The following is a 25,682-nucleotide window of genomic DNA, read 5'->3' as shown; positions in this document are numbered from 1 at the left end:
TTCACTTACACTCAATTGTGTGATAAACATCACAGAGATGGGACTAGGAGCTTCTCCCTCATTAGTGGCTGACAAACTTTACTGTGCAAAGGAAATGAACAACTGCTAATGTTTATACCTTCAAAAACTCCAGATCTTTTCTTTCTTCTTGTATTTGTTTATGTATTGTTAGTGTATCTTTTTTCTTTTAGAATGTTGTTTTTTATCTTTTATGTTAATTGTCTATAGTTATTATAATTTAAATAAAGAAAATATGTATAAAAAACTCCCTCTAAATCCCCTTTGAAATGTATTTGGGCTTTCACATAAGATGCCTAGAGCAATCTACCAGTCATTGTGCAATCATGTGGGGGGGGGACCTTTGCTGATCCTGCTGCTTATCAGAAAGAAACTCTTTTAAAGGGTTTGGGGCAAAAGGGATATTTGAACTGAAATATCAGCCCCTTAAGTATTTGCTTTAAGCCTGAAACAAAGCCAAGTCAGAAAAGACCTGTTGCATTCAGTAGAAGTTAATTGAGGATTGCAACATGCAACATGTGGATCTATACAATGCTTCAAGACTCAGCTATACTTCCTCAGAAAACTTTCTTCCTTTTCCTTTAGTGGAGCAAAGCCAGACCACTTGCATGTACCCTGTAAGTAGGTTGGGTCCTGCAGTAGTAGTATTCCTATCAGAGGATGTCTTGACCATCTTTTTGCATGTATTGGAGACAGAATATAATTCTAGGATTGAACTAATAACCTAATTCCTACTAGTGTGGCCAAGGAGTTGAACAATGCCCAGCACCTTAGCCAACCTTTTTCAGCCTAAAATCATTCTAATGTAGAGCTGAAATTTCTGCTCTTCTAGCAGGCCTTGGCATTTGTGTTGTAGCATTTAGGGTTCCCCACAGAAGCTTTTCAGTTCAGAGAAGGCTATTTTCAAATGACAGGTTATCATGCTGGCAGTAAACAGCAACCGTTGAGATTATACTTCAAGTTATTTATTGTTCTGTACTACCTGCTTAATTTTTTAAATAGCAAGATTAGCAACTCTTGGTGGCTGGGTTAATCAAGAAGGATTAGAGTTTAGCTGGCTCAGACTGGCATCATTCCATTGCCTTCAGCAGCCCTTTACAATTCTTGTTTAGTAGAGTTTTCTCTTCTGTGTTCTCCCAGTTTCTATGGCATCGTCAGGGCTTGACTTCGAGATGGAAGGTTGTGGCTCCAGCTCATGGGCTCAGCAAGCTCCCTCCTGCTCAGAGTAGACTGTAGCGTCTCATTTGAAGTATATGTTACCATCGTGGAGGTGGGGGGCATAAGACAATTAGCAGTGCAATTCCCAGTTTCACTCTTCTAAGCTCATTGACTTCAATGGACTTTGTCTAGATTCTAAAATCCATTCTAAAGTACCATTCTAAACACAGTTACACCCTCCAAAGTTCAGATTATGAAATAAGTAGCTGCATCCCTACCAATCACTAATCTGGGATGTAAAACCAAATGTGAAGGTGTTAGATGATCCTGCATAAATGTTGACAAAATTGTACAGTTGGGAATTCCTTCAACCCAATGAACCAATCAAAAGATTGAAGCACCAATTCTTCCATGCTAAACTCATATTATTATATTATCCACAGAAATGTAAATACTGAAAATAAAATAAAATATCAACTATTTTTATTCTGAACCTACATATCCATGGTAGCTTCTGCAGCTCAGAGTCCAGAAGCATAAAGTGTGAAGGGCTTAGTGGCTTTATCCTCATGCTAATCTAAATGTGATCAGACAGTGTTGCACTTGGGAGACTTCATTTGTGATATGGGGAAAGTATAAGTGATGTCACCTATGAAGATGAAACAATAGCATGGGTCCAACATGGATGTTTAGGAACCAGCTGCTGAATGTGAGCTTTCTTTGATATTGTGTTGGCTCTTGCCTAGAGCTCACAAACTGGCAATGCTAGGCATGTCATTCATGCAAAATGACACTATTCCCTGCTTTTTCTCATATATTTGTTTGACAGGACTGTTTTTCCATGTCAAATATTTCCTGGTATGGAGGAGCAAGTGTCAGCACCCAACACTGGCCTTTGAACAATATAAACATGGAGTCCCAACCATTCCTTATCAGCAAACTTACCAAAAACCCTACTGGCTATGGATCTGTCTTAGAAAGATATTTTTTGGGATCAACTGGTAAGGCTTCATTTCTTCATTTGATTTTGCAACATTGTAAACCATAGGTAGCTCATCAATGGCAGTAAATATTTGAATATTGTCCAATTGAGTGAAAGACAAAGAAGAAAACCAGGGTTATTTCCTTTTCTTTGGACATGGAGGCTATCTAGCTGTTGAATGAACTGAAAGGGGACTACCATACCTCCATAGTAAAATGCAGTGACAGCTTTAAAGACAACCCAAGCTTTGGATGTGAGTCACATTTGCATTGGCTTCCTTTCATTCTGAGGAAAATTTTGTGTTTGCTTTCATTTGTAAAAAATTGCATACCAAGGAAGAAAAGTGAGAAAGCACTGGATTATCCAGAGATAGGATGGGCTTTCCCTGCTCCTGCTCCCATTGCCTTTGTAGCTTTGTATGAAGTTCCAATGTTTTACTCCCTAATCAGATCATAGTCTGAGGGCCAAAATATGTTACAATTGGTTGTTGTGGGTTTTCCGGGCTGTATTGCCGTGGTCTTGGCATTGTAGTTCCTGACGTTTCGCCAGCAGCTGTGGCTGGCATCTTCAGAGGTGTAGCACCAAAAGACAGAGATCTCTCAGTGTCACAGTGTGGAAAAGATGTTGGCAGGTCATTTATATCTACTCAGGAGGGGTGGGGTTGAGCTGAGTCATCCTGTAAGAGTTTCCCAGGGTGTGGAATGCTAATGGCGGGAGGCTTCACTGTATCCTGAGGAGGTTCTTTTGCATATGGATTGGTGCTTGATGTGCTAATCTTCTCTGCAGGGCTATTGTCGGGTATAGAGTGTTTTGTTAGCCTGGTGTTTTTCAGAACTGGAAACCATGCTCTGTTCATTCTTAAGGTTTCTTCTTTCCTGTTGAAGTTTTGCTTATGCTTGTGAATTTCAATGGCTTCCCTGTGCAGTCTGACAAAGTAGTTGGAAGTGTTGTCCAGTATTTTGGTGTCCTGGAATAAGATACTGTGCCCTGTTTGAGTTAGTCAGTTGAGTTCTGCTCATGACCTGAGTTCAATCCTGGTGGAATCTGGGCTCAGCTTCAGGTAGCCAGCTCAAGGTTGACTCAGCCTTCCACCCTTCCGAGGTCGGTAAAATGAGTACCCAGTTTCCTGGGGGTAAAGTGTAGATCACTGGGGAAGGCAATGGCAAACCACCCCATAAAAAAAGTCTGCCAAGAAAACGTCATCATGTGACGTCCCCCCATGGGTCAGTAATGACTCAGTGCTTGCACCTTTACCGTTACCTTTTACATATATAGGAGCAACACTGAGTGTGTTGCTTGAAATTGGCTTGTGTTTAAATGTATCTGTAATTCAAATGGACAGCTTACATTGGCTAGATAGAATACCTTTTTTTCCTCTTCTGCATTCTATCCATGCTTTCTTCACACATGACACAAACAGCATCAGAGGAAATTACAGGGCAGGCACTTTTTAGTGTCACGTATATAAAGAGTCTGAGAGGCAACATTCTTCCATTTGCTTAGGTGCCTATATGGTCTACTGAATTTTAGAAGGGTTGGAAACGTGAAAGGATGCATCCCATCTTTGAACTAAGTGGTGATCAGTTTCTCTTCTGGAATTCACAACCTTGAAATGCAAGGAACAACACCTAATTCCATGCTGTGTTCACTCTAGAGATCTATGAACATCCATTCAGAGGTCTAATTACCTTCATCATGTTGCATCAGTATTAGTAGATTTTGGCATCTAATTATAGTTATCATACCTAACATTACATCAGTAAAAATGTTTGTATGATCTCAGTCAAAAGCAATGTTATTAGTAAACAAGGCTTATGTGACCTTAACACACACACACACCTAAAATAACAAAACAGCCATGCAAAGTCTGATTTCTGCTCTGATCCTTGACATATGTTTGAATGTCGAAAGCTTGTTGCTTTCTACAGTGATTAGTATGTCCCAGAGAGGAGTCTGAATTTAGGTGCAGAATAAGTTTATGCCCCCTCCTCCTTATTTCTCACACTGTAAATCAAGAATTATTGTATTTGGAATGGCGTCAAATGTCTAATAAAGAGAAACTCTCAGCTGTCTGATTACTCTTCTTCTCTTTAAAGGAGTGACAATTATGATTGCCTCAGATATTCCTCTCTCTCTCTCAGTGGAGAGGAACAAACATTTTTGCTTTGAGAGTATCCTTGGCCCTGAAACAGCATTCCTGCAATACACAGTGTGTGTCAGTGCAAACATCACATCTGCCCACCAGGAAGTGGGAAGTCAGCTTTCAGAACAACGACAAAGGCTGCCAGATACTGACATACTCAGGTAAGAAAGAGGTGAGGAAGTTTGTAGTGTGGCTGGACAGCACTCAACCAAGCAGCTGTGTGTGTGCAAGGCTTTGAAAACACAAGAAGGTGCTGAGGGATTAAATTAGTAGGATTAAATCATACATTATATGAAAAACATACCCTGACCTGGATAGCCCAGGAGAGACTGATCTTGTCAGATCTCAGAAGCTAAGCAGGGTTGGCGGTTTGCAATTGGTTGGGAGACCTCCAAAGAAGACCAGGATTGCAGAGGCAGGGAATGGCAAACCACCTGTGATAGCCTCTTGCCATGAAAACCCCACCAGGGGTTTCCATAAATCAACTATGACTTTAGGGTACTCTCCACCACCATATTAAAATGTTGTAGAATTTTGGAGTGTTTTTTTTAAAAAAGGAACAATAGCTTGGGGAGATCTGAAGAATAGAGGTGGGGGTATTTAACTTTCCCCCTACCCATTGCTTCTCAGTTCCAAATCACACACCCTCTGCCACTTTCCCTTTGTGCCATTCCAACCATCTGTTTGGCCTTGCAGACACATACACTTGAAACCCCTGTAGGACTGTCTGTGTTGGGGAGTGGGTTGGTGGAGCCACTGTTAATGTGTATGTGATTTGGACTGGAGAAAAAGTAGGTAGGTTAAAATAGAAAGAGTTATACATCCATCCTTCCCCCAATCTACACCTTGAAGATGCTTTTCTGCCAATGTCTGTGTGTAATGTCCTGTTTGGGTCTCACTCCGAGCACGATCATTGCAGATGTGCTACATAAACATTCTTGTTAAGTCTTAAAAATATAAGTATTTAATTCTTATAAATGCAGACAGTAATTAACACTTATTAAAACCATTAATAATGACATAGCATCGCTCATATAAACTCCTTTAGGGGGTGCTGACATGACCTTCATAGTTACTGTTACTAGTAGCTAGAATAACTACTGTGGTACATGAGAGAACATTGCAATATGCAGCAATCAGCAGTACAGTAATAGCAAAATCAAAATAGCAAAATACTCAACTGGTGTCTACTGTTGCTAAATCATTGCTCAATTTAATTCCTCTAAAGGACTGTGCCCATTGCCAGTATTTTTGCTTATTAATAAAGTGTATTAATGTTTAACAGATAGAGCTATAACTCCAGAAATGTATATGTAATCAATAGTTAAAAAAATACTTCCAGAGATTCCAGGGTATTCAAATGCAGACTGACTATTGCTCTTCTGGAAGAAACAGTAGATTCAGAGGGTAGACTAATGCTATGCTATGCAAGATTTCTTTATGCCATTTATACCTAAGGAGGACCCAAAGAGGCTTGTAACATTCTCCTCTTCTCCATTTTATCCTCGCAACAATCCTGTGAAGTAGGTTAGGCTGAGAGTCTTCAGGCCCAAGATCAGCCATTGAGTTTCCGTGGCAGAGCAGGGATTCAAACGTAGGTTTCCCAGGTCTTAGTGCAACACGCTAACAACTATACCACAGTGGTATATATATACTCTATATAGTATAGTGTATACCATACTATACCATACTATATTGTAGAGTACAGGAGACAGAAGACCTAGAATGAAATCACATCCCCACTGAGCTCCCTCCCCAGGCATCTCTCCCCCACAAATCTCTAGGAATCTCTGAGGCCAGTTTGCAACCCCAAATGATACACACATAAAATAGAATTATAGCTGACTACTAATAATGAAGCCCCTGACTACTAGAAAGCCGAAGCTCAACAAGAAGGGTGGGGTTAACAATCCTGAGCCTTAATGAAACAGCTGTTTTGCCTCTCTTAAGAAGAAGAATGCTGAGCAGAAGAATGCTGCCCAATGGGAAAGTTCCCTTGCTGACAGTGGGTAGGCTTTGATCACGCATCTGAACCTTTTTGATCAAATGTGAATTCTTCTATACCTTCTATACTATGAACCAAAGAAATGGAATCACTGATCCCATGAGAGGAAAAGAGGCCATCTACCCTTCCCGCCCCCCCTTTTTTTGCATAGATGCTAGTTTGATGCAGACATTTTGTGTTTTTTTCCTTCTCATCTTACAAAATCTGTGACTTAAGCTCAAGCAAGACTCCTCTCTTTAATTATACCAATACAGGCTGCCAGTCTGGAAGTATCATGGAACAGAGGAGTCTGCTGCCAAAATGGAGCGAGCACTAAGGTCTTTCTTCAATAAACTGCAAAGACATCATCTTGGGGAGGGGCTAATTATGCTCAATGAGTCTTCCACAGCCTTACTGTGTAACATGGTATGTGCCATTGGAGTAGGAACTAAGCAGCTGTGGGCAAAAGCTATGTTACCTCCCCATCCATTATTTGTAAAATTATTATTGGCTATGGATATCTCTTGTAAATTCCTAGGCCACTGTGTTCTTTCCTTTCATACACAGGATTGCTTTTACCTACTGATATGGCTGGATAAAATGCTTACTAGTTGTTTACTGCCAGAAAGATGATTTGCACAGATGCAACTGGTTGACAAAAAGTTGCATAAACACATGAACAAGTAAATGTACAACTGTGCTCCAACATTCCAAGATGTACATGAATGTGGGGTTTTAAAAGTGGAAATTCACTGGGGCCATACCAAGCGAGAGAAGTTCCATGATAGGGGCACCCTGAAAATTTAAAAATACAGTTTACCTGATTTGTTCCAAAGTTCCTACGTTCCACTTCAAAACATCATATAAAGCACCTCAGTCTACTGGACAAAAACTAGTAACCATATCTATAGTGAGAAAATGTCTCTTTGGGTAACAACTGCCTGGTTCTTAATAATGCTATTCAACTGAGAGCAGCTTACATAGGGCTCTCATTGGCCTCCCACCTAGGCGCTGATCAGATTCACATATTTTCCCCACACTGCTCTGTGGCAGCATGGGATGCTGTAACACTGTTGATAATAACAGATGTGGACCTGACCAGTGCATGAATTCATGACATCTTGAAACCATATATAAATCCCGACAGTTGTCACAGTCTTCAGTAGAACCTATATGAGAACAGTTCCATGTTATGCAAAAGCTCAAGCAGTTTGGTGCTTTTTATATTAGGTTTTGTGCTAAGCTTATTTAATTAAATATTTTAATTAATTTATACCCTGCTTTTCTCTCTAAGGCAGCTTACAACATTTTTCTCCCCTCCCCTGTTTTATCCTCAGAACAACCCTGTGAGTTATGTTAGGCTAAGGGAGAGTGACTAGCCAAGATCATGCAGCAAGCTTCCATGACAGAGTAGGGAGTCAAATCTAGGTCTCCTAGATCCTGGTCTGACTGTATTATACACCACTGTATTCTAGCCACTATACAACAAAGCTTCCCTGGACACATGACGTCTGTCTCATCTGGACAATAAGATCCAGGTCCAGTAGCATCTTAAATATCAACTACATTTCCAGGGTATGAACTTTTGATGTTGGACCTGAATTTTGCTCTTCTACTACGTATCAGCTACACACTTGAAACTATGTCATCTGGAGTGTCTGTTTACTCTATAAGGATCCTTTTGCTGTTTAATATTGCCTACCAGACACTGCAGTCCTCATCAGTGAAAAACTTCACTGTATATTCTTTTCTTCCTTCTTGCAGGATCATACACGTTTACCTGTGATGAGAAGAAGGTTTCATACGCTGAGACATGTCATGGACCGCTCATTATTAAAATCTTTGAAACTTTCCATAACTCTCTCTCCTTATGCAAACATCATCTCTGAATCTTTTCAGATTTCTCTGCAAGAAGGCAAAGAACAGTTTTGGCTGAGCCGACATTCAGAATCTGGTGGATACTCGGTACAAATCCCTATCTCATCTCTTTCACTTGACTGCTTGCATCTAGAGGTTCCTGATGAGAAAAGGAACCAGTAGGTATAAGGCATACTTGGTTTGTTAAAGTTTGACCAATTTGCGGTGAAATCCTAAGCAGAGTTACTCCAGTCTAAGCCCATTGCTTAGGATTTTACTGGTGAATAATCAGTGAAACAGATTGCGCTGTACTCAAATATTGTTCCTCATTCTCTAGACTCAGGCCTCTAAGTACAGTGTAATATAACAATGAACTACTTCTGGAAATGAGAGAACCTCCTGCCCATAGATAAGCAACATAATATTGCAGACTATTTTATTTCATTTCTCATGATATGTAGTTAGTACAGAGGAGTATCTCTATTTTAAAAATTCACATTTGTTATAAAATATTATATTTTATGTATATATAGCAGAATTTGAGGAGTTGTCAGTGAGTGTGATCTTGAGACCAGTTCTTCATAAGTAGTCCCTGTTAAGTGAAGAGGACTATTTGCAAGCACTAAAACAAACATTGGTAGCTATATTAGTTTATAGATAATATAAAATAAATACAAAAGATTAATAATAATAATAAATAAAATAATACATAATATAAAATAAATACAAAAGATAAAACAACAGTTAAAGCTCTGAGGACAGGAGGGATCACTGAAGGAATGCCAAACAAAACAATAAAGTCTTCACCTGCTGGTGGAAGATGGCAACAGAAGGGGCAGATAAATCTCCTTGGGGAGAGAGTTTCAGAGTTTTGGTGCCATGATGACTGAAAAAGCCGTCTCCCAGGTTGCCATCTGCCTAATCTTGGAAGATGGGGCCCCCAAAGCAGGGCCTCTGAAAATGGCTACATTAGTCAGGTGGGTTCATAAGGGAGTTGGCAGTCTTTCAGGTATGTTGGTCCCAAATCATATAGGCCTTTAGAAATCAGTACCAGCACCTTGAACACCTTCTGAACACTTTTCAAGGACAGCCTCACATAGAGTGTATTTACAGTAATCTAATCAAGATTTAACCAGAGCATGTCCTACAGTAGCCAGATCTTTCCTGCTCATGAGAGGCCACAGCTGGCTAACCAGGCAAAGCTGGTAAAAAAGGCACACCTGGCCACAATTGTTACCTGCTTATCAAGCAGTAGTCCGGGGTCCAAGAGCACTTCCAACCTACTGACCTGTTAATTCAAGGGGAGTACAACCCCATCCAGAGTGGGTGATACCTGAAATCCTTGACTTGCCCCTTCTGTGCCTCACTCTCAAGATCCCTTAAGGAGATCCCCATCTATGAGGAAACAGTGCTGGTTGGCTGTGTTTCCCCCCTAAAGATCTGTGCCCCATGCCAAACCACCTCAAAAGCCCCAAAGCAGCTCCTGCCAAAGCCCCTAAAGCTGCACCCAACCCTTTAGACTATCCTGCAGCCAAAGATCCTACCTCCAACTTGACAAGAGCACCTCTATGCATAAGGAAATATCCAAGTGTTGATTCACCTGACTCCACCCCCCCATGGCTTTTGCCACCTGTCTTCTGGCTGATTCGATCTTCTCAGGAGAGGAGGTGCCCCACCATGAGCGCCTCTCAAGCAAGTCTGACCAAAACCAATACATGTCCAGAAAGCGATTTCACAAAGTCCATAAGTCCACCAAGATGGCACGCAAGTCCAAGCTCGGCTGGGCTCCCAGATCATTCTCTGGGAGCAAGATGGGCAGGAAGCAGGCTGAAACAGCTGTGGTCTAATCGGCATCTGGGCCAATGTCACCTCCCCTAGTTCTACTTCCAACAAACTCCTTTGCCCCACTCCCGTCTCCTGCTCACTTCCTCCCCGAGGGAGGGATCAGCCTTGCCCTTGATGTGGGCACCCACCAGTCACAGCCAACATTTCTGGTTGATGAGGTCCCAATGCATTCTTGCATTATGCCTATTTACGGAAGACCTCATCATAGTCAATTGTTGCAATGTCACTGGCAAGGGCCCAGACATGGAGCACGTTGACCAGGTGGTTAGACAAGTGCCAGCTGCATTCCAGGTATGCTGCTCGCACCACCCCCATGAATATGGTGTATCCCTCCATCCAATTGGTGAATGTGCATTCCTCCTCCTCTCCTTTGTCCCTTTTCCCATCCTTTTGAATGTGGGGGCTCTCCTCCTGCCCTCAGCCTCTGGGTGAAGAAGGGAGAAGACATCCACATAGTATTCATCCAGGATCCTATTGCAGACCTTATGGGCCAGGTGGACCCCCAAGGGGGGGGGGTCTTGTCATTGCTATACACAGCAGAGGATTACTGAGTACCCCCTCCTTCCTCGGCTACTAAACCACCCCAAGACTGGTGCTGCCCAAACTCCTGGCTGATCGTCATCAGATGGTGCTGCCCAAACTCCTAGCTGATCGCCATCAGATGGCCCAGGCTGGCAAGTCTGGAACATATGCAGCCTCACCCCAGTAGTCTCCCTGCTCTCCCTCCTTGGATGAGGACTCACCAGAGGATCCAGCACTGTCTTAGTCCTCATTGTGGTATGAGGATCTTTGGGGCTTGTGGGACCTGTGATGCTGCTGCTTTGCAGGTCTCACTCTCTGCTCCTGGCTCCTGGAGCTCCTACTGGAGGGGGACTGAGCACGTTCACACCTCATCACATGCCTTGCCCCCCTAGTGGCCTAACCAGTCACCAGAGGGCTCATTGTGGTATGAGGCTCCTGGACAGCAGCCTCCACCATGGCCCTGGACCCGGAGGCACCCAGCTGCTCCACACAATCTGTGAGTCACTCAACGGCCTTGGACAACCCATTCATCCTTGCCCTGGGCTGCAGCCATGGCCTTTGTATCCACCTGTTCAAATATTTCCCTCCGATTAATCCCAGCATGCTTCCAGCTGTGGCTATCTCTCCTCCCTGCACCCCCTTTGCTCCCCTTCACCCCTTTTTATCTATCTTGTTCCTCCCCCCCCCGAAGTATTGCTATGGGAAGGAAGGTGCCACCCCAAGAAACAGGGCCGCTGCTGCAAAGGAGTGAAACCCATAGGGCCAGGAGTGCCCCTAGGACAGCATCTTGCTAACAGGGGCTGCTAGTGCCACAGAAGAAGCCACCACTACAAAATAGAAAAGCCCGTGGGGCCGGGAGCCCTTTAGAATGACACCTGGGTGAAAAGGGGCCACCACCGCTGCAGGGGCTGCCACTAGGAAGCAGCCACTGCGGTGGGGAAGCAACCTCCACCACCAGGAAGCAGCCACGTCTGCCACCACCACCGAATGCCATCACTGCCAAGGAAATGCCACCATTGAGGGGGCTGCTGCCTCTGATGCCGATCGTAGGCAACTGCACCTGCAGGTCTGACTGGTGCCCTATTTAAGCCCTGCCTGTGGACCTGAGCAAAGCCCATCTATGCCAGGTTCACCTGCCAGGGGCCCCTCCACTGCCCAGCTGATTGGCTAGCTGGGGAGCCTGAGCCCATTGGCTCCCCATGCTGGGGACAGAGGCTGCTGGGAGCCACCTTGGCCGAGACAGCATGGCAGCCGCCCTGCTCCAGGCCCTGCATCCCACAGCCCACAAACTACACCCCGTGGTGAGTCGGGAGACTTGGGTTTCTCAGGGTATAAGTTTTCAAGAGTCAAAGCTTCCTTCATCACGTACAAATATTGACTTGTTTCTGATGAAGGGAGCTTTGACTCTTGAAAGCTTATACCCTGGGGCTCTTGTTGGTCTTTGTTTTTTTATGTCGAAGGTGAGATTTCAACTAAGGACCATTGTTTAGATGCAAAACTACAGTGTAACTTAAATTATGACTTGAAATGAAGATATAGCAGGACAGATCTTCCCTACTCAAAGTGCTTAATTGTGATATTATAAAATATTGTGCTAACTTGCTTGTTTGCTTATGAGGAAGAACTTACTTGCTAATCTGTACACAAATTACTGACAAGTACTTTTTTGTGTTCTTCTGATATCTGTTTTTCTATTGCAGGCACCACTACTTACCAAATGGAAAGGGCAGTTTTCCGTTCAACTGAATGTAACCAGCCAGGCTGCAGTGCTCTGGTATATGGATCAAGTGAGACTCCTGAAACAGAGAGTGGGAGCAGAGTATGTAGTTTTGGAAGGAGGTGAGGGCAACTTGTTTATGGAGCAAGCCATCCAACCTCCTGTGGAACTCAAGGGGGATAAGTACATCTGCATTTTAGCCTTGATGGCAGCTACACTGGGAAATTCATCAATAATGAGTGCTAGCACAAGGTGAGTTTTGAGCCGGGGAGGGGGGGATGATAGTGATTTGTATTTCTAAGGCTGTCCTCTGATTACTATTTCACCAGGGAGACATGATAGAAACCAGCTAATCCTGGTGAAATATCCACTTTTATAAAAAGACATAGATAGATGCACAAGAGTACCCTTTATTAACACTGGCAGACAGGCAGAATCAACTGGTCCACAGCACCCCCATCTGGTGCCAAATCACAGTCTACATTGAATGATTGATTGCTCTGTGCATTTTAAGGAAATCAGACAGATTTGTATAGAACTTAACAGAACTGATACATTGCAGGCTAATTAAATGGCTTGGTGAAGTTATTTTATGTCTGATCCATCAGCCATCATGTCAGTTTTTGAAGTGTGGCTAATTTAAGATGCTGATTTTGACTGTACTACCTGTTCTGATCCAGATGATTCATTTAGACAAACTGTGAGTGGTACAGTCCTCATATGACTTCCAGGCTTCAGGCATGCTGAATCAGCATACTTGCCGTACACAAAGTCTGCCATGCTGTCCAGGGTGGAAGTATGCAAAAAAAATTCCCAGGACAGCCAGTACAATTATTGGTATGCTCAGACCTACTTTCCCAAAGGTTTTTTTTAAAGTATTCTAACAAGAAAAGAATAGAAATTAAGCAAATTCAAATATTCATTTACTGCATGTGACTGCCACCTTCAAAGCTCTTAGTGCAGCCTGCAGGCTGTTTCATATCTTTTCAAACAAGAGACAAAAAAAAATTCCCCCAGCACCTGACAAAGTGGGCCCATAAAAGCTTATATTTCATATAAGATTCTTTTCTTGTTTTTGTCGCAGCAAACTAACACAACTATCTCACTGGAATTTGTATCCATTTTATCTTTACAAGTATCCTACCTAGTAATCTAGGTGGAAACACAGGTGTTTTCCGCACAGGTTATCTGCTCTGAGTTCAATGTTTTTGGGAAATAGGAGATATAAGGGAAAAGGCATATCTACACAATGGAAGCAGCTAGAGATGTACTTTTTAAAAAAATGAAAGCTGGAACTGCGTTGTGATCTGCTCTGAGCCCACTTGTGGGGAGGGCAGAATAGAAATGTGAAATAAATAAAATAAATTTTAAAAAAGAGAAACTTCTGCACCTATTGTTACAAGACTATATCAATATAACAATATACTAGTACCAATTTTTAAAAAAATTCAAAGGCATTGGTGGCACAGCGGAGGAAAGGTAGCCACTTCTGAGGAATTGGGGCAGGGAAACCTGCCATGTGGAAGCCCCATTGCTGCTATGCTTAATCTGTAGCTACACCAGCAATGCTGAAACCACAATTCGTTGCCACAGGAGGTGGTGGCAGCTACAAGCATTGCCAGCTTCAAGAGGGGACTGGACAAATATATGGAGCAGAGGTCCATCAGTGGCTATTAGCCACAGGAGATAGATGGTATTCTCTTTGTGGGGAGGTGGTGCTCTGTTGTCTTGGTGCTGGAAGGAAGGCAGTGGGAGGGCTTCTGGTGTCCTGGCCTCACTGACAGTCCTTTAGATGGCACTGGATTTCTAGCCACTGTGTGTGACAGAATGTTGGACTGGATGGGCCACTGGCCTGATCCAACATGGCTTTGCTTATGTTTGCTTACAAAATCCTATCACTGTGTGGAAGACACCACTGAGACTTGCCTGCTGTCACCCACTGTATTGAGTGAGTGTCTGAGCAGTGATCTTTCTGTCAGATCAATTGTCTACTGTACCACCCTTATTCTTAAGTTAATTGTTTTGGGGAAAATATTTTTGGTATTTGGATATCTGTTCCTTGCAAGCCTGTGTGTTCCTGGAAGTTCAGCCCAAGAGGATTTCACTTCCATCTGTTGAGCTGATGTGGATGGTTGCAGAACCATTGTGGGCCATGTAGCCTGTATAGTACTGTTGTTACAGGGAAGACCACAAAAAGTCACCCTCATATTCCAGTAGGGCTTCCAGTTGACCACTGGGAGCAGGTAGATCCCCTTCCTCCAGCCCTGCCTCCTCATGTCCACTTACCTGGCTGAAGGGGGGGAAGGCACCTGGGGAGGGAGTTTTTTATTTATTTATTTTATTCTATTTATATTCTGCCCTCGGAGTGGCTCAAGCTTTCCACACACACTAAGCGCACTTCTGCGTTGTGCCAGAAATTGACATTATTTTCTGATGCAAAGCAGAAGCTTCAGGTTCTCTAAAAATTCCCCCAAATACTAATTTTGAGAGAGATTTTTAGTGAATTGTCCCCCAGCATGACCTGTGTCATTCTGGAAAATGACATTTTCTGGTGCAACAGGTGGGTGCATGCGTGCACAGGGGGAAGGTAAGTTCCCACAGGGGGGAGGTAAATTCCTACTGCCTCCCTAAATCCCCACTCCTGGTTTGGCCCCTGGGGGACCTGGCAACCCTATTTTTCTTCTTCTTAATTACTGTTCACATTACCAAAGTCATAAACAGCGAGCCATCACTTACTAAAGGGGAAACCTAGAGTTTACTGCCAGAGTTACAACGTGATTTTACTATAGCTGCCAAAAATTTAGCCACACACAAAGTTACTTGTTTATCTCTCTTATTATTGCATGTCACCAAGAGGTAGGTATAATGCCTATCTCATTAATCTGTGTAAAAATAGGAGCCAGTATATTTGGCCCACCAGTCAGGATTTACTCCAGAGGTACCAGATCAAATCTTGGAGCTTCACCAGATTTCATTTGGAAAATTAAAGATTTAACTTCTGAAACTGCAACTGGAGGCCAAATCTCTATTTCTTGGGAGAATATTGATTGGACTATACTGCTATCAGCTGAAGATGTAGCAAATAAAGCCTTAAAATGGTCATCTCAATATAGGGTTGCCAGGTCCCCCCTCCTCCCGGTGGGAGGTGGGGGCCCTGGCACTTACCTGCTTAGGTGCTGGTTGTGTGTGTGCAAAGCATGTGCACACGCTCATGGGCCTGTGCGATGATGTCCCTCCCAGGAAGTGATGCTATCGCGCAGGCCACGCCTGCCACGGGAGCTCTCCCGCATTGTGCAGGGGGGGGCGAATCGGGCTCGAATTGGTCTGGATTGGGCCCAAATTGGCCTGGAATGGGCCACTGCGGAAAGCGGGAGTGCTCCCGCATTCCATAGCAGTCCATTCTGGGCCAATTCAGGCCTGAATCTGTGTATTTTGGGCCTAAATCTGTGTGTTTTGAGCCCAAATCACCCTGGAATGGGCCACTGTGGAGTGTAGGAGCACTCCTGCACTCCACAGTGGCCCAATCCAGCCCAATTTGGGCTGATCTAGACCTGAATTGGCCAGTTTCAGGTCTGAATCTTCCCAGTTCAGGCCCAAATTGGCCTGGAATGGGCCGCTGCAGAGCATGGAAGTGCTCCCGCACTCTGCAGTGGCCTGATCTGATTTGGACATGAACTGGCCCATTTCAGGCCTGACTTGGGGTGGATCGGGCCCTTGGGAGTGCGTCACACCCCAGGGAGTGTGCCGGGGGAGGCCCATGCCTCCCCTGTCGGCCAAGTAAGTGGGGGGCTGGGGTAGAGGGTGAGAGCAGGGAATCCCCCACCCCCAGTGGGGGAATGGCAATCCTATCCCAACATCTAGCAGAGATATGACAGGAAATCAGGCATCTAGAATTTAACTTGTTCTCAATCATATCCCCCCACAAATTACCACCTTTTTGCTTAGATGCCCAAATCAAGCAGTTCCACATATTAGTTAAGGCAACTCTTGTAAAAATTTTAATTACAGTTCTAAATTCATATTTCAACAGCAATAACCAATTAAGTGTATTTATTATTATTTTATTTAAATTGCTGATACATATAACAAATTGTCTTTTAAATGCCCTACAATCATCATCAAATCAATTCCCCTGTCTGGCCTGGCCTTAACTCACCTGTGAGATATATATAGTGGCTGAAACAACTTTAATAGGCCACCCAAGGTTCCTCTCAGAAGTGAAATGAGATTAGGTTAGAGCCTTAAAATGACTAATTTAGTGACATTAGCCTTTCCACTTCCTTCACAATATCATTATTCTGTCTTCTAAGACTGTCATGATTCTTTCTGACCTAATTTAAAAGGTAAAGCTGATGGAAGAAAATTATATCCTAAGGTATTTAGAACTAAATGGAGAGGAAAATGATCACCACCCATATATTCTGATGTCTCCATAGAATCAATCTAACTAAACAAGCTGGGCAATACAATAAAATAATCAACAACACAGGTACCACAATGGTTAATACACGTAAAAACTCCCTTACTATCAACCTGTGGGCAACCATTAACTATTAACAACTCATTGTTGGTAATTAAGGAAGCCAGTCTTTTTCCTGCACTGATTCTAGTATCCTTTGATCTCCTTGACTGCAAAGAAAAATTGTTTCTTGACTGATCTTTAAAGTTTTTCAGAAAAAGCTCTTCATATGTTGCACCAGTACAAGCAAACCAGCCTGCATAGAGTAGCTGATGGATACATATCACCAGGGCTTTTTTTCTGGGAAAAGAGGTGGTGGAACTCAGTGGGTTGCCCTTGGAGAAAATGGTCACATGACTGGTGGCCCCGCCCCCTGATCTCCAGACAGAGGGGATTTTAGATTGTCCTCTGCACCGCCAAGCTTGGGCAATCTAAACTCCCCTCTGTCTGGAGATCAGGGGGCAGGGCCACCAGCCATGTGACCATTTTCAAGAGGTTCCGGAACTCCGTTCCACCGTGTTCCTGCTGAAAAAAAGCCCTGCATATCACCAACTTTCTGTACGTAATTATTCAGGTTACCCCAATAATACCTTCATGCAGTTTTATGTGTAGCCAGAGGGATATGTGCGTTGATTAAGGTAAGAGAAAGTTTTTGAAACTCCAAATGAAGAGCCATCACATAGGGAAACAACAACTCTATTTTCCTGGAAAGCGGCCTGTACTTTGAGGAATATCTACCAGCAATACACCAAGAGCAGGCCAGATGCCTGCTTACAGCTGGCATTTGAAGGTGTTTCTAGTTTTGCAGTTTGCTTGTTTTTGTTGCTTCTAGATCCAGCCATCTGCCACTCTTTGTCCAAATGAACCCACTACAGTCTGACTGGAGCTATGCTGGATTAAAAGGGATTATTCCATCTGTACTTCACTACAGTCTTCTTGGATACAACTTTTTGATTCCAGATGCAATAGGTAATATCTTTGTACGTTCTCTTCCTTTCCCAGATCAAAATCCCTTTTATAAGGGCTTATACCTCCTCTGTTGCTGCAGAAAGAATGTACACAAACAAAAACAGCAGTGTTCCCTATTAACCACATCAAGCACAAGTTTAGAAACATCAGCGTGTGAAGTTATATTCATTACCATGTTGAGTTTAATATTCTGTTAACAAGGATTAGTCAACACATTTAAAAATAGTAGTTAGCTCTATCAAAGCTAGATGTTTAAAAGCATCTAAAATGCAAACTGAGCCTCCAACCATCCATTTTATTAGGAAAAAACTGGGGCCTCATGGCTGCAGTTAATTTGCCACATAGATTGCATTCATCCCAGTCTCTAAGATAAGACCGTTTTCCAGCATTAAAGTACTGATCATGGCCTTAATACAAACAACAGGTCCTGAGGGCTTTGGACTACTTCCTTAGCAGCCATTAGTATGCATAGTTTAGTTCTGGCTGAAATAACAGGTTTATTATATTAGTGCACAATGGCAAGGGATTTAGCATCCTGAAAAATCCCCCCTTTAAAAAAGGAAGTCAAATTTAAGACCTTCATGACTGTAGAGAAAGTTGGAATATGTATTGGCAGCTAAGGAAGTATGAGCATCTTCAGAAAGATACTAAATTGAACTCAGCAGTACTATTTGCAAAATAACGAATTGATCTCATGTTACACTTTAAGTGAACATGTAAATGTATCCCGTGTGTGTGTATTCTAAAAGCCAGAGAGTAATTAGGATGAAGGACAACCAATGAAAGTTCCCAGAAGAAGTGATGCACCTCTAGAAATTTGGTTGGTTGACCAGAATTCTCTTTTTGGGTACAAACAGACCTTTTTGGGTACAAACAGACCTTGAACTTGACTGATTCAGGCTCTGTTTCTTTTTTAAAAAAAAATTCTGTTCTTACAGATTGTTTGCACATTCTTGACATTCTGGGGGTCTCATGACTTTATACGTTTCTGCATGAGCATGTACTGGTTTTAACATGCTCCCTGCAAACACATTTCAGCTGAAGGGAACTGCTTCTTTAAACAAAAAGAACTCAAACAAGCTTAGAATGGTACCTCCAAGCCTGGAATGGTACTTTCCTTCCTCCAAGCCATTTTCCTACATGAAAACAGCATTGGGTGGTGGGGGGAGGGAAGAGAGTTATTTTGCCAACTTTGCTGAAAAATCAGTGAAATAACTTTCCTTGCACACAGTGAGAAAACAGCATTGGGGAAGAGCAGGATTCTTTCTTCCCCTTGCAGCACCATTCTGAGCTCATTTGAACTGTCTTTTTCAAAAAATAAGCAGTTCACCCTCACCTAATGTGTGGCTGCAGGGATCAGATTAAAAACAGCATATGCCCATGCAGAAATGTATCATGTAGCGAGACCCTAATTTCTTTCACAAAGGTCATTACTAGAGATGGGCACGAACAGCAATACGAACAAAAAAAAGCCACGAACAGCCCAATCTGCAGTTTGCAAACAAGCTGTTCGTGAGGCCCCATTCTTTCGTTGCTGTTCGTTGCTGTTCTTCAAGCCTGACAGTCTGGCACCTGCAATCAATTCCCTTGGCAACTTAGGCAGGGATTGTCTGAACTCCTGCTGTTTCCCTGGAAACCCCAATCTAAGCCCAATTTAGCTTGATAGGCATGTCTTCCTTTCAAGTGTGGAGCTCCACATTTGTTACAAGGGAACAAAGAGCAGGGGGGAGGGGGCTTCCAGCTCTGGCTTAGTTTGCAGACAGTGGAGAGGGAGAGAGTTGCTGTTGGCATTTTGATAGAGAGTGCATTGGAGCTTGAATTTTTTTTGTGTGTGGTAGGATAGGGATCTACCCCTTCAAGTTCCAGGGCTGCTGCCAGGCTCTGAGCCAAGCTATTATTTATTATTGGTACCTTTCCTGCTGCCTGCTCAGGTCAGGTTTCTGGGAGTGGTACGGTAGGGATCTTGACTTGGATGAAGGCTGGAGGAGAGCCTGCTGGCCCCCACGAACAGCCAACCACAAACATGTTCGTGAACAGGGCCATGTTCATGATTGTTCATGAGTCCCTGTTCATGGATGGCAATGAACAACGAACATCATGTTCAGGGTTTTTTTCTGTTCGTGCCCATCTCTAGTCATTACCATACTCTCAATTTATTCCTGATTTTCTTAGCAGTCAATACCCAAATATTGAAGTCTATCTGGGTACTGTTCTTTTGTGGAGTCAGTTGTTCTCCATGTACCTTAAATAAATGGGATTTTCAAGTGAGAGTGCTATTGTCATTGGTGGCTTCATTGGTAATGTCACAGCACCCCTTTTATTTTTTATGCATGCTTATATCGATAGTTCTATAGATCAATATAAGGGCTGAACTGTTTTAAAAGATTCAAAATGAACACATGGGGAATACTTTGCATGGTGAAGCCTAAAAGGGGAGCAGCTTCACCTTCCATACTTAAGTCTAAACCAGAAAGCCCTGCAAGGGCTGACTCAGCACCTGCAGGTGGAGGCTGGCACTGGCAGGGCAAACCAACCTCTCTTGGGAAGGAGCCGAAAGCAGCAGCATCTATGTGCTTTTCAAACCATGGTGCTTTTTCTAATAATAACAATAATAATAACATTCAATTTATATACCGCCCTTCAGGACAACTTAATGCCCACTCAGAGCGGTTTACAAAGTATCTAGCACCAGAAGTGGCTACCCCTCTCTCCCGGGCCACCAGAGCTTTTTTAAATCATCAATTTCACATTGATAGATTAAGCTGATATTGTACTTAAAGTTGCAGAAGGTTCTCTGAATTCCCAGCTTTCAGTTTTAAACAGTAAGTCTCTAACCCCTTCCTTTGAAGAGATATAAGGAAAAAAGTATATCTTCACCAGAGACTTACTTTTTTTTTTTAACGAAAGCTGGGAAATCAGAGAATCTGCTGCACCTATTATTACAGGGGCAGGTCAAATTATTGATAGGGAATTGTCAGTTTAAAAAGATCAAAACAAAACCAGGAAGAGGGATAGGAAGGTGGAGGAGTGGTTCGACAATGATGAACATCATCATTGGAGGTGGGTGAGAATGGTTGGGACAAACAAAACCAGAAGAAGCATTACCCATGTGGAAAAAATCCACTCAAAATTGGCTTCCAGAAAAAGGTTGGGGTAAAAGTGGCCTCAAAAGAACTGGAAAAAACATGGGGGAAAACAAAAAAACTCAAAGTAAAAACTAAAGGCAAAAATGCATATGGAACTTAGGAAATAAACTGAAGCAGTATGGGGCAGAAACTGATGGAAAAAACCCATGTGGAAAGCCCCATAGTTGCTTCTAGATGCAGCCAAATCTCCCTGGATAGTGTGGGATATCTTGATTTTTTGGGAAGATTGTTATATTGCTGTACCAGAAAAGTGAAACACTCTTAAATGTGTTTTATTTTGAGACTTATGCAATAAACAACATGCAGAGGGTTTAAATTCTTCACTTCTGTCACAACCTGAAACCATGACTAAGAACATAAGAAAAACCTTGCTGGGTCAGACCAGTGATTCATCTAATCCTGCATTCTGTCTCACACAGTGGCCAGCCAGTTACTTTGGAGGGCCAACAACAGGTCATTGAGGCCAAGGCCTTCCGCTGATGTTACCTCTTGGCACTGTTATTCAGATTTTTTCTGCCTCTGAATGTGAAGGTTCTGTTTAGTCACCATGGCCATAGACACTGATTGTCCTATGAATCTCTCTAATCCCCCTTTTATAAAGATGTTTATGTTTGTGGCCATCTCTACATCTTCTGGCAATGAATTCCATATTTTAATCACTCGTTGAGTAAAGAAGTGTTTCCTTTTGTTTGTCCTGAATCTGCTGCCCATCAGCTTCATTGGATGCTCCCATTTGTGAGAGGGAGAAAAAAAATCTCTGTGTCCACTGTTTCTACTCCATGCATAATTTTATAAACCTCTATCATAATCCCCCTTAGAAGTCTCTTTTCTAAAGTGAAGAGTCCCAGACTGTTCCGCCTTTCCTCTTTGAAAACGTGCTCCAACCCCTTAATCATCTGGGTTACCCTCTTCTGTACTTTGCCAGCTCTGCAATGTCCTTTTTGAGATATGGTAACCAGAACTGCGCACAGTGTTCCAAATGAGCCTGCACCATAGATTTATATGGGACATTATAATATTGGCTTTTATTTTCAAACCCTTTCTTAATTCCCAGTATAGAGTTTGCCTTTTTCACTGCTATGGCACACTGAGCTGACATATTCACTGAGATATCCACTACAACCCCAAGGTCTCTTTCTCCCTCAGTCTCAGCAAGTTCAGATCCCATTAGGTTTTACTTGAAGCTGGGCTCTTTTTTCTTCCAAGGTACATCACTTTACACTTATCTTCACTGAACTTCTTTTGCCACATTGTTGCCCACTCACCCAATTTGTGAAGATCTTACTGGTAGATCAGTCTTGGTCATCATTGGTTTTCACCATCATGAATTACTTTGTATCATCTGCAAAACTGACCACTATACTGTTCACCCCCAGTACCAGATCCTTTATGAACAAACAAATAGCATCAATCCAAGTGCTACTTCCGTTCATTGAGAGAAATGTCCATTTATTCCAACTCTTTGCTTCCTATTGTTTAACCAATTTTCAATCCATAATTTGACCTGTCCTCTTATTCCAGGACTCTTATCCAATGACTCAGGAATCTTTAGTGAGGTACCTTGTTAAAAGCCATTTTGAAGTATAATATCTACCAGATCACCCTTATCTATTTTATTTTATTTATTTATATTCCGCCTTTCTCACTGAGACTCAAGGCGGATTACATAGTGTGAGATTAGTACAATTAGTGGCAAGGACAAGGGCAGGCATTTCCATACGGTGTCAAGAACATTTCCATAAACAATGTCCTGGGGTAAATGAATACAGTGTCAAGAGTATTTCCATAAACAATGTCATAGGGTAAATGAATACAAGTTTATGTATGTATGTATGTAGAATTAAAAACAGAATACAAGTTTACAAAGACATAGTATTAGCAAGGATCCAATATGAGGTTGAAGAATTGCTGAAACAGGACATAATTCTAGGACTTACATTAAACACCATGAAGCACAGGCAGGATATAGGAGTACATATTTAAAGCAACAGATAATATGTAAGGCAACATAATGGTGAAATCTATGGCTTCTAACTCATTAGTGAAATATCTGAGACCTCATCCCTACAATACAGCCCTCTTAGCTGAGAAAAGGCCCTTTTTGAATAATTCAGTTTTGCATTGTTTGTGGAAAGCCAGGAGTGTGGGGGCTCTCCTAACCTCCTCGGGCAGGCCATTCCATAGGGTAAAATCCACCACAGAGAAAGCCTGTGTACGGGCTGCTGTTGATTTTGCACATGTACAGGCTGGCACCTGCAAGAGACCCTGTTCAGATGAGCGAAGCTGCCGTGGAGGGACATAGGGAGGGAGGCAGTCCTGTAGGTATGCTGGACCAAGGCTGTGAAGAGCTTTGTAATAACCAATACCTTGAACTGAGCATGATAACTGATAGGTAACCAATGGAGTGACTGTACGATGGGAGTGATGTTCAAGCTCCTGCTTGCTTCTGATAATAGTTGAGCTGCAGCATTTTGCACTAATTGGAGCCTCCCAGTTAACTTAGATGGGAGACCAATGTATAATGCATTCAATAGTCAAGTTTTGATGTTACCATAGCATAGATCGAGGTAGCCATTTTCCAGGCTAGAGTGAGATTGCAGTAAGTATTTTTTGCAGCTGCCTTAACTTGTTTTTCTAGTACAGGGGTGGTTACAATTTCTGAATGTAAGAGCCATATAGAATGAACCTCAGATGGCTGAGAGCCACAAGACATGATGCACTGAAGTGACTTCAGAAAAAGAGGCAGGTTTGGGGGAGTGCCCTGAAAGTGACATCACAGGAAGGGGTGGGGTTTTGACACAGTATGCTGCAAGTGACATCATCGGAAGGGGTGGAGCTTGGGAAGGGCTATCACCTGACCTTTGACCATGATGTCACATCCTTGCAAGGCACCACCCCCAAAGTATTCTGGCTCCACCCCCAAAGACCCCAGGTATTTTTTGAGTTGGACTTGGCAACCTCAATGTTTTTATTGAAAATAGAAAAAACATGGAAAGAAATAAGGGGAAAAGGAAAGGGAGGGAGGGAAAGAAGTGGAAAGACAGAAAGGAAGGAAAAGACAAAAAAGAAAAGGAAGGAAGGATCACAAAAGCTGAGCTGCACAATCTTAAAGCAAGCAAATGTCCTCTGAAGCAAATTCACTCCCTGCCCCTCCACCCCAGCTGTCCTGCACACACTTAAGGGTGAGCCAGTCCTCCACACATCGAATGGGGCTTCCACCCACGCGAAAGCACCCCAGTGCAGGCTGTGCTTCATGCCATGAGCGGCTCTCACCAGCTGCACACTCGCCTATTCATGAGTAAGCAGGCAAGCAGGAAGTCCTGGGCCACTTCTGCCTTGGCGCTTCCTTGCCGCTTCTTCGCTCTTCCCTTTCCCCTTCCCCCCAAGTGCCTTTCCTAGGTGCTTGCTGTGAGCACGAGGCTGGCCAAGTGCGGTGCCTACAGAGGAGTGCCTGGCATGGCAGGGGAGGGTGGGCTCTCCTTGGTCCTTGAGGGAGCGCAGTGGGTGCATAGATCGGGAGAGTGGCTGGCCTCCTCGCCTGCACACCAAGTCCCAGGAACCAGCTCTGCCCCTTAAAGTACCTTAGGGGAGGGGCGAGCTTGCAAGCCTCCAGGAGCCACCAAAAAAAGCTTGAAGAGCCGCATGTGACTCGCGAGCTGCCATTTGGCCACCCTTGTTCTAGTAGTAGCGCTGGATCCAGTATAACCCCTAGGCTGTCTGCAAGGGTCAAATGAACTCCATCGAAAGTGGAGAGTACAATGTTTTTCAAGATCTCTAACTTCCCAACAAGCATCACTTCAGTCTTGTCTTGGTCCAACTTTAATTTGTTATTTTTCAGCCATTTCACTATGGCTGTCAGGCAGTGATCTAAGATTTCTACTGCATCCTGTGGGGACCTGAATAGCGAGATACAGAGTTGGGTATCATCTGCATATTAATGACATTCAACTACATAGCTGCAAATGAGTTCTCCTAAAGGTTTTATGTAGGGGTTAAATAACATGGGAGATAAGATTGCGCCCTGCAGAATCCCACAGAATAGTTCCCATTCTGGAGATTACTGATCTCCGATGGCAACCCTTTGAGTCTGTTCCATAAGAAATGATTTAAACCACCCCAAGGCACATCCTTTGATGCCTACTTCTGTTTCTAAGCAGCTTAACAGGATGGCATGATCTACTGTGTCAAAGGCTTCAGACAGATCCAGGAGGAGCAATAAGGAGGCATGGCCTTTGTCTATATTCAGATGGAGATCATCCACTAACTCTACTAGTGATCTCTCTGTCCCATACCCTGATCTGAATCCAGATTGGAAAGGGTCTAGAGCGCTAGAGTTTTCCAAGATCTGGAGTTGGTCAGCTACTGCTCTCTCAATCACTTTGCCCAGTAGAGATGGGCATGAACCGGGAAAAAAATGAACCATGAACCATGGTTCGTTGCATTTCATGAACCATGAACCATGAACTTTCACGAACCTGTCCCAGTTCACAAATTGGTTTGTTTGGTTCGTGAAAAGTCACATCTAGGTCAGCAAATTGTCACTTCCAGGTCAGCAGAAGGTCACTTCCATGCCAGCAGAAGGCCACTTCCAGGTCAGCAGAAGGTCTGCAGGAAGTCCATCCTGTTGCCTAGGAAACTGATTGATCGGCGCCAGGCTGTCTGCAATGACAAACCAAAAAATGAACCAAACGAACCAGCCTAAAGTTTGTGGCAGTTCGTCATAAATGGGCTCTGATGAACCGCTGATTCACGAACCATGAACCAGCCCAGTTCGTCATGAACATTGGTTCGTATTTTGGTTCATGCCCATCTCTACTGTAAAGGGTCAGATTTAGGGGTTAGAAGGTGTCTGGATACCCTGAACAATTGGGACGGTCATGAA

The 25,682-nt window shown here is 43.3% G+C and overlaps 1 protein-coding gene across 1 annotated transcript in view; it reads left to right on the top strand.

The window, feature by feature from the left end:
• LOC129325165 (SITS-binding protein-like) overlaps nt 1-25,682 on the top strand; it is a 60,610-nt gene that overhangs the window by 6,441 nt on the left and 28,487 nt on the right. Inside the window, exons 2-7 of the mRNA XM_054972736.1 lie at nt 2,006-2,177; nt 4,255-4,462; nt 6,561-6,711; nt 8,050-8,250; nt 12,210-12,478; nt 17,518-17,654. Coding sequence (XP_054828711.1) covers nt 2,006-2,177; nt 4,255-4,462; nt 6,561-6,711; nt 8,050-8,250; nt 12,210-12,478; nt 17,518-17,654 — 1,138 coding nt within the window. The remainder of the gene's footprint in view (nt 1-2,005; nt 2,178-4,254; nt 4,463-6,560; nt 6,712-8,049; nt 8,251-12,209; nt 12,479-17,517; nt 17,655-25,682) is intronic.

Source organism: Eublepharis macularius, chromosome 2 (genome assembly GCF_028583425.1).
Source record: "Eublepharis macularius isolate TG4126 chromosome 2, MPM_Emac_v1.0, whole genome shotgun sequence".
NCBI lineage: Eukaryota > Metazoa > Chordata > Lepidosauria > Squamata > Eublepharidae > Eublepharis > Eublepharis macularius.
Note: the sequence above shows the minus strand (reverse complement) of the source record. Positions and strands in the feature narration are given on the sequence as shown.